Here is a 14,807-nt window from a genome sequence, read left to right as displayed (position 1 = left end):
TAGTCCATTCTGACCATACATAATGAAAAATTCACAAAGTTATGATGAATATGAAAATGCAAGGCTTTTTTCATTGCCCTAAGGAAGTGTTACAGGAATCATACTCAGAAGTAATGAAATAGAAAAGGGATTTTGAGGTAAGTAAGAGCAGCAATAATTCTTAGTCTGTATATTGATCTTTCAAGAATATATTTTTATGAATACTATTCTTTTGAGCAGATATAGATTTGAAATCTATTTTGAACCAATAATTATTTCTCTTAAGTGTTTACCAGTATTGCCTTAGATAAAACTTCACATCAATACTGGTACTGCTACCTAAAACTCTTTACAGTTATCACTGCTTATTGAAAACAGTGATCAGATTTCAAGCCTCCTAAGAAGTTTTCTGTTGTAAGAATAGTAAAAAGAACATATTTCACTAGGTAAAACTGATTTAAATGAGGACAAAAATACCCTGTAACGTACATGGTACAAAAAGAAAAATATGCATCCTAAACTCCAAAATGTTGAAGGCTTTAGAGTCTTTAATGATTGATACTTAAAACATTCACCTCAAACCAACCAAAAACAAAATAAAAATACAAGGAAAAAAACCAAAGAAGACATACACCAACCCCAAATATCCCAATAAATTAAAAGTGTATAGATATTCATATCTCAAAGATGCTTTTAAGGTGGTGGCAACACATTAGGGTAAAAAATGTTGACTGAACTGCATTTGAAACACTGTCATCTCAAATGCAGATTGCAAGGTCCTTAAAGTTTTACCTGGTACTTCAGATTTATTGATATCTTCAAATACTGTTTTCTAAAAACCTGAGACAAGTAATAAAACCAAAAAAACCCCACTTTTCAGAATATCCCAAGCTGCCAGTCACCCCACAACAATTATTAAAGATTTGGTTAGCAGATGAACTCACTGGAAGACACAGCAAAAATGCTGAGGAAAAACCTATACCTACCACTGTTATACAGCCTCCAGTACTACAAGATAAAACAACTGAAATCAAGCTTACCTTTCTGGAAGTGTAAATGTCAAAAAATGGTTTGTTTCGAACACTGAACGGCTCCTGTGCTTTGTCAATGAGACCACTTTTCATCTTTTCATGTCGTGGAAATATAATCTCTTTCTCTATACATGCAAGTCGAACATTAAAATCACAGTCTCCAACAGGCTGTCCCTGCCAAGTTACAAAAATCAGCATTAAAATCAAACACCAAGTTATTTGAACAATCTAAGTTTTCCTAAGAAAATATACAGAAAATTACAGATACATAGAAGAATTATCAAGTTACTAAATTTTTCCCCAATTTTGTGGTTTTCAAACATTTTTTTCTCAGGCTATAAGAGGTTTAACCAATTCAAAGTTCACAGAAAGCTAGAAACCTGTAATATGCATTCAAGCATACATGAATTAAACACCTAAATACCTTTGAAGTTAAGTAAAATAATTTAAATACTCCCTAATTATGGCTTTTATATGACAGCTATACTTCTCCACATAGCTTTCCTCTGAAGTCATTTAGATAATTTTGTTCACAATACTTTGAATGACAAAGCAACACATGAGATTTACACACTTAAGTGAACTCCTTGCTCCAAGTACAGCATATTTATGCCTTGAAAGAAACATTAATTAATGTTCATTTTTCTGCCATAGAAAAGAGAAAAATAGGTGCAGTTGGAAATTGTGCCAATAAACAATGGCTACAAAAACCTGCAAGATATTTGAGAGCTCAGTCACAAAAAGGCAGTAAAACCCTTCGCTAAGCCTCAGCAGCATATCCTGACCTTTCAAGATCTGAAATAAACCAGCAGCTTTACATTGCTCTTTCTACATTTGGTGCATTGCACCAGATCAGTATGAGCATTCAAAATGCGCATTTGTCAGATTAGTAACGGCTTGTAATGGAGTTCATTATACTTTGAGCATTAGATGGTGAGGAAAACATGCTATGGATATCACTGGGACAAAACAAGCAACTGTCAACTAATAAATTCTAAAGCATGTTTCAATCGGAGGTGTCACTTTCACAGCAATGACACACAAAACTCATAGATTTGCATTGTTACAAGTGTGATTAAGCACAGAAAGTTATTCACATGAGATCATCCTTCATTTTGCCACCCCATTCACACAAGAAAATAATTTTCAAAACCCATTCCTTTGCCCTCCCTTGCCTACAGGGAACAAGCTCACAGAGCTTATTCCCTGTAGGCAAGGGGAATAAGAATTGCTTGTAAACCAGAATTCTTCACAAATTGAAAGCAATGAGCAAAGGAAACTGGGAAGACATGGAACTCAAATCATCAGTGGCAGCAGTACAGCTCAGCAGAAGAACTGGGTACCAGGTACCTCCTGCACTAAAGGCAGCTCATAGGAAAAAAGCACTGCTCCAACATGCATCAGAGAAGATCTGAACAGGTCAACTGGAAAGAAGGCCAAAACCAAAAATGGCAAAATGACACTCTGATGAAGCATACAAAGGTAAGAGAGCAAGTAGTATCTGAACAGGTGTCTCAATTAGGAGAAAAACAGAGTGCCTATTTCTAATAACATGAATTTAATCAGTTCTTTCCAAAGTCATATTGGCTTTCAGCAAAACCTTTGACATTTCATGCTCCCAAAGCAGCATTAAGCTTGTCTTGTATTTCTTTGCTAGCATTAGAGCCTACTAGACCTCTATCATAAGTCCAGTTGTTCATGGCAACAGCTTCAAGAATTATGTATTGCTCTCATACCACACGTAACTCACAACCACTTTCTTTTAGGACTCTGCTTCAGTCTACATAAGAGCAGGCAGCACAGCCACCATCACTCTGTGGGGAAGCACATCTTGCACAAAGCCTGTGGCAGACATCATGGGTGAAATGTCTCCTAATCTCTGCTCACTGATCCATGCTCGTGAAGAAGAAAGCTTAGCTGGCTGGTAATGCTGCCTTCAGTGTTGTCCTCCTTTCAAACATGAAGGTCTTATCAGTAAAGAGCCATTAAAATGAATGGAAAATTAAGAGTATGGAAAAATCCAAGGGGCAAGAGAGTGGTTCACTCTTCATTCACTTCTCACAGAATACAGACACACAATCTACAGATTTTTGAGTGCCTCAGACAAAATGTTGGAAAATCAATCAATCAATCGTTCCTTCCTTCTTTTTTCCTTCCTTTTTTTCTCCCCCTGTGTAGCATACTTGAGTACTCATCTATACAGTGACTGAGCTTGCCCTGGTTTGTACATGTAATTGAAACACAGAAAACACATCTCAACCCCTGTAACAACTGACTGAAGAACTGATTGAAGAATTCTTTCCTGGGAAATGTGTATATATATATTTTATCACTTCAAAGAACCCCCATAATTCTCTAGGCAAATTTCAGCAAGATCTAGTGCACATGCTCTCTTCCCTATAGTATCTTTCCCACTCAGCCACATTTTATTAGTAGGTCTGAAAGAGCAAATTAACTAATTAATATTTCATACATTTGATTTTCCAATAAGCCTATAAGCAGTTAGGTTATTTAGAAAGCTTTTTTACAATGACTCCTTCAAAAAATGGTTTTTATACAGTGATTTATATTTCCATCCATAACCAGTTCAATTAAAAGCTGAGGCAACTTCATATGCACCATAAACCAGCTGAATCACTTTATTTTCCTTAAAATATTCCTTTCACTTTTCTCATCTACTTGGAACTAATTATTTCCTGCAGTTCTGCCACTCATATATTTCTATTTTAAAGCTTGTTAAGTAGAAGGGTATATTACCACTAGGTTCCATCAAATAAAGGTCAAAGCTAGGTTGACATAAGATCATATGAGAAAGGAAAACACTGACAATGCTGCCAAGCTACTTCTTCATCAGACTAGTAAACTAAGAAGTCAAAGAGTATTTCATTCTTACAAAAGCACAGGACATTAGCAATAAGAAAATTAGCACGTAACTGAATTTAACTCATGGACATACCAAATAAAAGCAATATTGTAGGAGAGTGGCTCTTTCTTTGGAATTAGACATTTCCCATAATTACAAAAAATGTTGCTAATGTACAACACATTTATCCCAGACATAGCCAAAATCCTGAAGTGATAAAATTCTGAACTTTTAGCAAATAAGTAGGAGGGCAACGTAGGCTGCAAAAATAATTCAGAGACCTTGACAAAACCAGGAAGAGATTATTTATGGTATAAAGCACACTTTTAATAATTGTCAAAACCCAAGACATTGATGCATATATAACCTAAATCCAGGCATTAAGTAATAGCATGTTTTAGGCAATACAGATGTTTTACTAACTTAAGCATTCAGATAATTAATATCTTATTCCAATATGTAGGTTTTTACTCATCTGAGAAGGATGAGGGTCACTACTGCTTGACAGCATAGTTAATGAAATACATAAAATGGTAATTCCTGTTCTAGACATTTTTAACCTAAAATAAGTGTGTTAGCAAAGGGTAAAACAAAATTAACAAGTAGCATGTATCTCCTACCTATGCTAGAAAGTTACACTTCTCTCTCACTGTAAATAAAATGTATCCTAAAGCAAAATATCATTTACACAAGCCTTAACAGAAGAGTCATCTGTTGAATCAACACCTCTTCCTCACGCAGCTGAGCTTTCTTCACCTGTTGAAACTGTGCTTTGCACTAAGGTCACAGCATGGAGTGGGCTTGCAAAATATAGTTTTGATGTTAAAACATCCTCCACACAACTTCAAAAAGTAAGATGAAATTTCTACTGAACTTTGAAATCCACCCAGGACTCAATATTTCTAAATTTAAACTCCAGTTTTTTCAAATTAACTTCTCAACAGAAATCATACCTAACAAGTCACATAAGAATCACAAAAAAGAAATGGATTTAAAAACACTGAAAAACAGGGTCTGCAGCTCATTTAATATCCATTGTCTTGAGCAGACAGAGGAAGGCAATTTATTAGCTGAATGGAGAGTAGAAAAAAAAATAGGAAAAAAAGAAAATAAAAAAATGCCACTGTTACCCCATTCACAGGGGTCCCATGATGAGGGAAGAGACGAGAAAGTTGACTCCATGTATCAGAAGGCTTGATTTATTATTATATCATATATAAGATATAAAAACTATACTAAAAGAATAGAGAGAAGGATTTCACTACTAAGCTATGCTAAGAATAGAAAAGGAATGTGTAAACGAAAAGTCTTCTCAGACCGAGACCAGCTGGACAGGTGTTCTGTGATAGGCTCTTAATTGGAAACAGTCTGACGGGGCCAATCACAGACCTCCCCTGTTGCATTCCACAGCAGCAGATAAGAATTGTTTACGAATTGTTTAAGAATTGTTTAAAAGTTTGTTCCTGAGGCCTCTCAGCTCTCAGGAGAGGAAAAATCCTAAGTAAAGGATTTTTCATAAAACATGTCGGTGACATGCCACCACCAAAAAAACCCCACCCACCCAACAAGACCAACCCCTCCAACAATGCTCCAAATGAATGCCAGAAGAAAGAATTTGGACAAGCGTCAGGCTTTGCTCCTGCCCTCTACCCGCTTCACAGAGACCTCAGTGTTGAAGTCACAACCTAATGCTACATCAGGTGAGGAACTCAAACCCCAGGTCACTACATACAGCAGGATGGCAGGAGTGGCTGAGACTGGGATAAGAGGCTAACTTGATTTCCGTAGCACATCCTGCCCCTCTCTCCACAAGGAGAAAGGTCCCTGAGGATCCACGTTTGAGTTTCCCTTCCCCTGTGTCTCCAAGGTTACCTCATGGCCACAGCTCAGCAAGTTTCATAAGCCTTACACAGAAAGTCCTTTACCTAGATGGATGCAGTGAACACACCATGCTAAACAGGCACCAAATTCCATAAAAGTGCTTCATCTTTGATTTTTGGTATTTATGTGCTTTTTTCTGCAATGCAGCTATAGTAAAAAGAATAATGCCTGGGCCTCTGCACACAGCTGATAACCAGCATAGGCCAGGATAAACTGGCCAGGATAAACTGGGAATATTTATTCTTTTCTTCCATGAGATATGGCTGAAGTGTACCCACCAGCAAAGCATGATCCATTTGCTTCTCCAGAGCAGTACCTGAGACATGAATAATTCAGCACACACAGATATACGACCATGCACATCTTCACTTACTGAGCCAGAGCAGAACATATGCCACAACTGTCTTAGCTTTAATGATTTTGAGAGAAGAATAAAGAATAAGCTCAGCCTGATATTCTACCCTCTGTTTAACATTAATACTGACAATTCAAGGCACCCACAGCTGACATCTGTCTTCCCAATTAGCCCATTATTAGTTCTCCCAACTTCTGAAGACCATACAGTCTAATATTTTTAGTTTTATATTAATGATCTGGCACATATTTCTTCTGACCATGGTTTTATAGAGCTGCTTTTTTTGTACACAGAGCTTTATAAATAAATAATCTAAAAGGCAGTTTGAGTTTCCAAGTAAGATTATTACTATATTCAATGTCTAAAAGGCTTTTTTCATTTCCTATGCAGTTTTCTTTTTGAAGCAGAATTAAAAGTAAAGTATTAGGGAAACGAAAAATTTTATAGGATTATATACCTTAGGTTCTTTATTTCGAAAAGACAAAAGGCACGACAGTCAATCGAATCTAAAAATTAATTTTAAAATTTTGGCAGTTATCTAATTTTAAAATGTTGGGTGTCTTCTAACTTTTTTCACTCAAACATTCAAAACATGTATGACAAGGGCAAGGAATTCAGCAGTTTCAAAAGGTTTCTAAAGTTTGTCTTAGCATAAATGAGGTACAGCATGGGAAATACTGTTTCAATTGTAATAATACAACCAGTGTGCTCCAGGAACATAATTACAATTTATATGATGCTGTTTTTTACAATGGAATACTGCTCTGATTTACCACAGAATAAAAACGGTTTGAAGAATCAGACCTATTAAAAATATTGCTTGAGACATATATTAAATTACTGGTATTTCCCTAAAAAATAATCACTGAAAATAAATTTTAAAATGTACAAAGGAAAGAAGTTAGTAGCCAAAGGATGACACCAAGGTCTAACAGAACATACAAATATAGCTCCATGAGGTTTTTTTATTAGTAAACATAACTTGAAGAAAACAGCAGGACTGTCAAAACTGTGACTAAACAGGTATGACCAAAACAGAAAAAGTAGATTGTACTCCAGACATTGGTCTCTCTCTTACTCTTCTTAGATTGCTCAAAACTTTAAACAAATTCACAATAAAAACCATAAAACTCTGTAATTGCAACTGGATGATAAATTTGCACCACCAGTATAGAGGTAACATATACAAAGCAGAATATTTACAATCAGTTGAATTGACTGAATTATGATTCTCATCACCAATACTGGGCAATAAAGAGGCAGAATTATGGAAACAAGCATCTAGCACAGATGAACACCTAAGCCCTCCCTTTTGAAAACAAAGCTCCAGTTAGGCACTGAAAGCTTAGTAGTTGCTATTCTCAGAGAACAGACAACTCAGTCAAATTCATTGATTGCATGTACAGTGACTTCATTTAGAAATCCTTCTGAGCCCTCAAAACCAGAACTCAATAAGGGGATTTTACTGGGACGTAAATTATGAAAACGAAAAGGAATCCTGTTCTGTCTAGACTATTTGCCTCCCCTCAGGTAATTTGAGTAGATGAACTTCCCACTTCAATTACAGAAGAAAAAAATCATAGTTCTAAAAAACCCTAATTATAAAATAGATGCATCATTATCACCATGGGATATTTATACACAAAAAGACTGCATATGGGAATATAAGTTTTAATAATTTATTTTACACTGGATTTAGACTATCTTCAAAGTCAAACACAGGATTTTACTGCTTCTGTTTTTTCTAATTATTTTTCCTAGTGCTTGTGTTGCATGTAGTACAGAGGTATTCTTACCTCCATACTTAATTGGACCACCTAGTATCTGTTGCAGTCAATATTTTCTCTTTCTGCTTCTACTCTCCTCACATTTTCTTCCTTTCTATCAGCCATTCACAATGACTCTTCATAGGAATAGCTATTGCTGGGTTTTTATACAGTTGTCTTTGAGAAAGAGTTATCACTGCAGTGAATTAAAGAACCGTGGGAAAATTCCTTCATCTTAAAAACATTATTCAAGCCATTTCATACTTGAAAAGATTGTGGCACTAGTGTTTTTAGAATATAAATCACTTCATGGTATTTAAAATAAGACTGTCTAGTACAGTTAGTATGAAGTCTTGTGAAAACTAGAAACAAGGGGGGAAATAGTAACAATCAGTACTTATTCACAACTACTATTTTAGAAAAGGAACCACCTACATTGCCTAAACCATGATAGAACTAAAAATTAAGTATCAGCTTGTAACACCTGAAGACTTGCAAATATCTATCATTTCAGTACACAATCTGTCTTTAGATATCTAGTTCTTTGTGTACATGGTTAGCTTATGAGTAAGAAACACTGAAAATGGAATACTCATTTCAAGAGAAAGTGGTATTCTTCATATTTATGTTAAATAAGAGAAATATTCTAAAAAGGAAGAAAATATAGAATTCACATTCTCTCCTAGACCACAGCAGGAGACTCAGGACTCAGGATATTCAAACTTGTTAGAGTCATAGAATGGTGTGGGTTTGAAGGGACTAATGAGATCATCCAGTTCCATCCCCTGCCTTGGGCTGGGACACTTTCACTAGACCAGGTGGCTCAAAGCCCCATCCAGCCTGGCCTTGAACATTCTAGGGATGGGGTATCCACAACTTCTCTGGGCAACCTGCTCCAGTGCCTCACGAAGCTCACAGCGAAAAATTTCTTCCAATTATCTCATCTAAACCTGCCCACTTCCAGTTTAAATCCATTCCCCATAGTTCTATCACTACAGGCCCCTGTGGAAAGTCCCTCTCCAGATCTGTTCTAGGCTCCCTTCAGGTAGTGGAAGGCTGCAATAATGTGTCCACTAAGCCTTCTCTCCTTCAGACTGAATAATCCCAATTCTCTCCTAATTAGGCATGAAAAAGAAAATACTAGTGAGGTCCTGCTTTCAACCTTCATAAAACCAATCCTGAAATATACAGTTATTATATTTGCTACATCCTTCTGATTAATTATGATTATTTCTTTTTCTTTAGTTATTTTCCCCAAGAAACAGGAAGAATATGGAAAGAAACTGGGAGAAAGCTGAAAAAAAATGAAATATTGTTGCTAGATTAATTGCAAAAAAGGAGTAATTAAAACTAAGTTAGGGAAATAAGACATTAAAACATTGGAACACGCTCACTGCTTCCATATGACATTTGCCCAATACTCTATTTTGCCTATAGATTTTTGTTTTGAAATATGTTGGACAAGAAAAGACCTGTTTAAGACTTCATTGCCAGTAATTAGAAAACTGGACATGATAATGCAACTGGAAAACCTGCCTCACTGAAAAGTTTTTCACACCTTCCACTTCAGCTGTGATTACTGCCACATATTTGAGAGATCTGAATATTTGCTTGAGACAGAAGCTGGATTTAAGTCCACTTGGCAGTACCTATGGGAATGACTGTCACAAACTGTGAGCTGAAGGACACAGTTTTTCTATTTAATCATAAGTTTCTGTAGTGTAAGAAGAAAAAAAGATACTGCAGATAAAAAGTGAGGGGTTTTAAAGGTTCGAATCATGAGAAGCAGAAAATTGTTTAACAAAGATACTGAGAAAAGCTCTTTAAGGAATCCTCCGAAGAACAAAAAAATTGGGTTTGGACTTTATTCTCCAAATTGTATTTCAGGTTTAAAATATCTCAGTATTTTCATTTACAACCCAACTTAAACTTTCAGGTGTGACTTTGTATTTTTTTACAGCAATTTTCACGGTTTGCTGAAAAAGTATCACATCAGGGTAAGCAAGTAAGAGTACAGACAACAAAGACAAAAACACCTTAAAAACATAAAGGATTTAGTATCCTGGTAACTTCTAAAGCTACTCTTGGAGAACTACTTGTCCTGTATCCCTCTCCCAGGAGCAACACTGTGTCTCTTCCTCTGACAATTAGTGATAATCTGCCATTCAAAAAGTTCCTGGTGAGACATGCTTTATGTTGAGGTATAAGAACACTTATATTCTGAGAATAAAGCAGGCGTGATAGAATTTAATTAACTGCCTTTCACTTTTATATAATATTTTATTAAGCCTTATTTTGGAAAATATGGAAAACAAACCACCTTCACTGTAATCCATAGAGCCCCTGTGTTGGGAAAAGGAGGATAAAAGTAATAGATGTAAGGGAAAGAAAGAAATAAATGGTTGGGGTTTTTTTTCATAATCTAACCAGCAAGTAAAATAGTCAAGCTTCAAGCTAATTACAACACTAGAGAATGGTCCCCAACAACAAGTAGCTTGTTAGATGAAAAAATAAGAGCATGAAAACAGCAAATATATCCTGGTCAGCCTGTACTAATTATCACTCTTCAACAACAATCTAAATTTTGCATGCATCATAGCAAAGGAGAAATTTTTTTTAAAAGTGATGCAAAAACTAAGAGAAATGCTACTTTTCAGTTGCCGTGCACTTTACTGAAATACAAGGAGTAAAACTGAAGCAAGCACAAGGTAGGTGTCTGAAAGTTTACCAAAGAAATAAGAAGATTTTCAAATTGTGGTGTTTTTAATGATAGAGAAAAGGTGATTAACAGGGAAGGGGAATAAGGCAAGAAAGACTTTAAAAGGACAACTAGCTATGATACATCAATCCTACTTCACAGACCCAAAAGCATCTGCAGCATCACTCCCTTACTCTGTTGATTCTCCATCCTATAAGCCACCATCTTTTGCTCTTCTTATACTGTAATGCTGCCCTTTTGTAATTTCAGAATATTCAAATGCATTATCTGGCCAGGCTGCCCTTGCTCTCAATAAACAGCACCTTAAAAACTGGAGGAGGAAGAAAAAGTAAACTTAATGCACCTCTTCCAGACTGAACAGCAGAAAGTAAAGCAAGACAGGACTGAGTGGATGGTCTATATTTCATTTACCAGGCAGCCCTGAGCCATGAAGGAATGAGGTGATACATATTGAGAACACAACACACAGCACAAGCACCAGTACAAGCATTTGGGTGTTTGTTAGGTAAGTCTTCACAAGAAATAATCTAAAGGGTGCAAGAGCAAACATACCCATAGCGCAATTACTTTCCAGAGTACTATTGGAACTGTTAGAAACAAAAGCATTTTAAATATTTAAATGTTTTAAATGTAAACGTTAAAGTATTTTCAGGTGATACCATTTGAAAATAATTCAGAATCAAAATTAAGGGCAGAAGGGTGACTGGAAGCCAGGTGCACTTGTCACAGAAGAGATGCAATTAAACACTTGCATCTCTAAATTGTGCCCTCTTTCACAGTGCAAGTTAAAGATAAGGTTAATAGGCTAATAGGTGAGAGATAGCATAGACTGTGAGCCTTACATTGCTTTAAAATGAGGTTTGTAACAGAAAAGTCAGACACTGTAATGTTTTACAGGGATTTAAAACAAACATTTTTCATGCATTAATTCAATAAGCACATTGGCTGTGGGCAGGATTTACGACCAGCATATCTGTTTACCATGACAAATTTTAACAATAGCAACAGCATTGCTACACATAATGACAACCAAAGAAATCTTGATCTTTACTTAATTCAATGCACAACTTATTAGCAAATTTAATCAAAATTCTATCTCCTTTCTAAGCATTTAAATAATTATTCTTTTTCAAGCATTCAGTCTATTCTTACCATTGCAATCTGGTCTCACAAAAACTTGGCTAGAGTTTAGGAATTTAAAGGCCAGGGTTAGAAAGGAAAAGGAAAGTTGTACTCATTTTCAGCATCTTTGCTAAGAATGCATTAATTAGATCCTACATCATGCCAGTGTTAATGTTTGTTACTTAACTAAGGAAAAAAATAGTTGCTTAAGTTTAGTGTCCATACATTTACAAGTAGCTACTGAATATCATCTAAGAAAAAGCTTCTCAAAACAAGGTTTTTTAGGAAGACCTGTCTCCAAGATAACAGAAGAACAAAGGCACATTCTTTTGTGGACTGTTTCAGATGAAAAGGGATTTGCATTTGCCTACATTTGCTTCTGGGGCCATTAATTTTTCTACATCAGCTTCCTCTGTTATATTAGAATTATCCACCAAATTATCTACCAAATTTGAAATTGCAGCTATACAGCTGCAGTTACTACAATGATGGACTCAACCACATACAGACACAAATCAAGAAGCTGAAAAGCAACATGCACTGCAGGGATTTAGCTCTGTACTCATTAACACCAAACACCATAAGGAGGGTTGGGTCCTATTAGCCTTTTATGTTCAGAGGAATGTGAAAAATCCAGATTTCTTGTGTGTGGAGCTCCCAAAGGTCAATGGCACGCTTATTTCACTAGGATACAGCTTTCTTTCTATGAATTTGATTTTAGCAGGTGAGATGAAAGCAGTGAGACAGCAATGTCATATTTTGAGGTGCTATTAATAACAATCAATGCCATGCTTCAGACTGAAGAAAATTACAATAAAAAATGTTTTTAAATCTGAAGAATCATTTTTCTTGACATGAATATCTCTTGCAACAAAATGGGATGTGTTACAAGCTTTTAGAAACTAGATGTCACAGAAACAGTAACTAAAAGAAATAGTCAAAGGGTTCCATCAGCATCCTTGAAGACAGACTTTTGCAGCAGCTATACACGATAAGCATCAGAATTCAATACAAAGCTTAGCATGGAAAAAGACAACCAAACCAACTGACATGTTTTGCTCAAGAGCTCAAGTATAGGTTTCTCCCAACCATTGAAACTAAATTTTTATGTTCCCTTCGTCTTCAGACTTTCCTGTATAGACATCTATTGCCAAATACACACTGTGTATTTCAATCAGTCTTAGTTCCCTTTGTTTCTTTCTAGAATGCTGCTAGAGTTTCTTCCTGACACACTACAGCAAAATCAAAAAGTAAATAACAATAAGCCTCACCAATAACAACATGGATTAAAATCTGTAATAGGTAGGTGCTTATCCACTCACTTTCTCTGCATTATGAATGCAACATTTCCGAAGAAATATTCTGACAAAGCCAGAAAACTCTGCAATGCTTAGCTAGCAAAATAGGTCAAGCATTTGAGAACAAGCTCAGCTAAAAATATCTTCGTTCAGGAGACCTGATTAAAAGATGAGGTTTGCCTGAGCAAAGGTGTTTATCAATGGGGTTTGAATGTGCATTTCCCCAGCTGCCAAGCTGCATCTCCCAGAGCAGAGTAAGCTGAGTCCTGTGGAGGGTGAGACAGGGGAAATCCTGTAAATCCTGTAACTCATGATGTTACAATACAGTAACTCCATCATTCACCTTCACGACTCAACTGCTTTCCAGATCAAAACAAAGTGCCAAATTCCAGAGCAATCTCTGTTTTGCGGAATTTTTGGAATGGGGGGTTGTTTGTTTGGATGGTAGGGAGGAACGCTCTGGTTTTGAACAGGACCGGTACCTTGTGCAATTATTTTATTTGAAGATCTACTAAAAAAATTAACAAAAACCTAACTTACACAACTTAAATAGGAACTTACTCTTTCTTGCCATTTACAAGTTATATTACATTTACCCCTCTTGGTGATAAAATTCAGTTGATCATTTCTTGCCAAGACAAAAAACCTTGGGTGCCCATTTTTATAATTAAGCTTCTAAAATTAACCTAAAAAACAGCTGTGCTTTTTAATTTTTATAGTAGGGCCACTGTTAATGACTTCTTGCAGCTAAAGCCCGGCTTGTACTCATACTGATAACATTATCTTAATTTGTCCTTGACTTTAAAAAAGTATTACATGGTAACCAGCTCCTCCTCTCATTCCCACAGCACTTAAAAAACAAACAAAACCAAACACTGCCCAAAAGAAGACTTTTCCTAAACACTGACAATCCTCTGGAAACCTACTAATCATTTTTCCTGTTTGCCAAGGGGGATTCATCATGTTAAGTCCAGACACTTCACTACAAATGAGGGATCCTCCCCTTCCACCACAAAACAAAGCTTAACCAAAATAATTACGAGTTTTGAAAAGTGTTATTTTTTACTTTTATATGCACATTCCAAACTGAATGACTGTACACTTCTAACATTACATGTTTACCTCAAAGGAAATAAAACAGCAGTGAATGGCAGGTTGGACTCAAAAGGAGAGCAGAGAGAAGGCAAGACATGAAGGTTAATAAACATGGAACCACAGGTGGAGCAGCAGTTAAGAAAATGTAAAGAAAAAAATGAGAACCATGAGTGGTTATAGAAGTCTGTGTTTTTTAGAAGAGTGCATGGAAATCTTGCTTAGGGAAAAGTCTTCATGGTAGGAGGGATTCAGGAAACTAACACCTACTTTTCAGAAAAGGCTAACGAAAGGACATCCAGATACAGAATTAAAATGTGTTAACAAAAAGCATCTAGTCCTAATCTAACACATCTTCCCCACAAACAACTCCTTTTAAAAGCAGCTGTCCTAAGTCACAGTATGACTATGCTTCCAAGAATACCCAAGTAATTTCTGGTGACTGGTACCATGCCTACACTTGCAATTCCCACTTACACTGAGTGACTGAGGTGAGTAGTACCTTACTCAAGACTGGAAGAGTCAACTGTAGTGTTAGAAAGGCTGAAATGTCCTGTGGCTTACTAATATTGCTTCTGTCCCGTTAGGTGCACTGAAACAATAATTTTGTTTTTCCAGAAGCATTAACAGACACTAGTGTTTTCTCCATGGGCTATTTTGACTACATTGAACACATTGTTGTGGTTTAACTACAGTAGGTG

At 36.1% G+C, this 14,807-nt stretch overlaps 1 protein-coding gene across 2 annotated transcripts in view; it reads right to left on the bottom strand.

Moving 5' to 3' along the window:
- The window catches only part of RNGTT (RNA guanylyltransferase and 5'-phosphatase), a 172,097-nt gene that overhangs the window by 106,345 nt on the left and 50,945 nt on the right, over nucleotides 1-14,807 (bottom strand). For both annotated transcript variants that reach the window (XM_030236035.2, XM_050972484.1), the window contains exon 11: nucleotides 1,020-1,184. In XM_030236035.2, coding sequence (XP_030091895.2) covers nucleotides 1,020-1,184 — 165 coding nt within the window. The remainder of the gene's footprint in view (nucleotides 1-1,019; nucleotides 1,185-14,807) is intronic.

Source organism: Serinus canaria, chromosome 3 (assembly GCF_022539315.1).
Source record: "Serinus canaria isolate serCan28SL12 chromosome 3, serCan2020, whole genome shotgun sequence".
Classification (NCBI taxonomy): domain Eukaryota; kingdom Metazoa; phylum Chordata; class Aves; order Passeriformes; family Fringillidae; genus Serinus; species Serinus canaria.
This window is presented reverse-complemented; position numbering and strand designations above follow the sequence as displayed.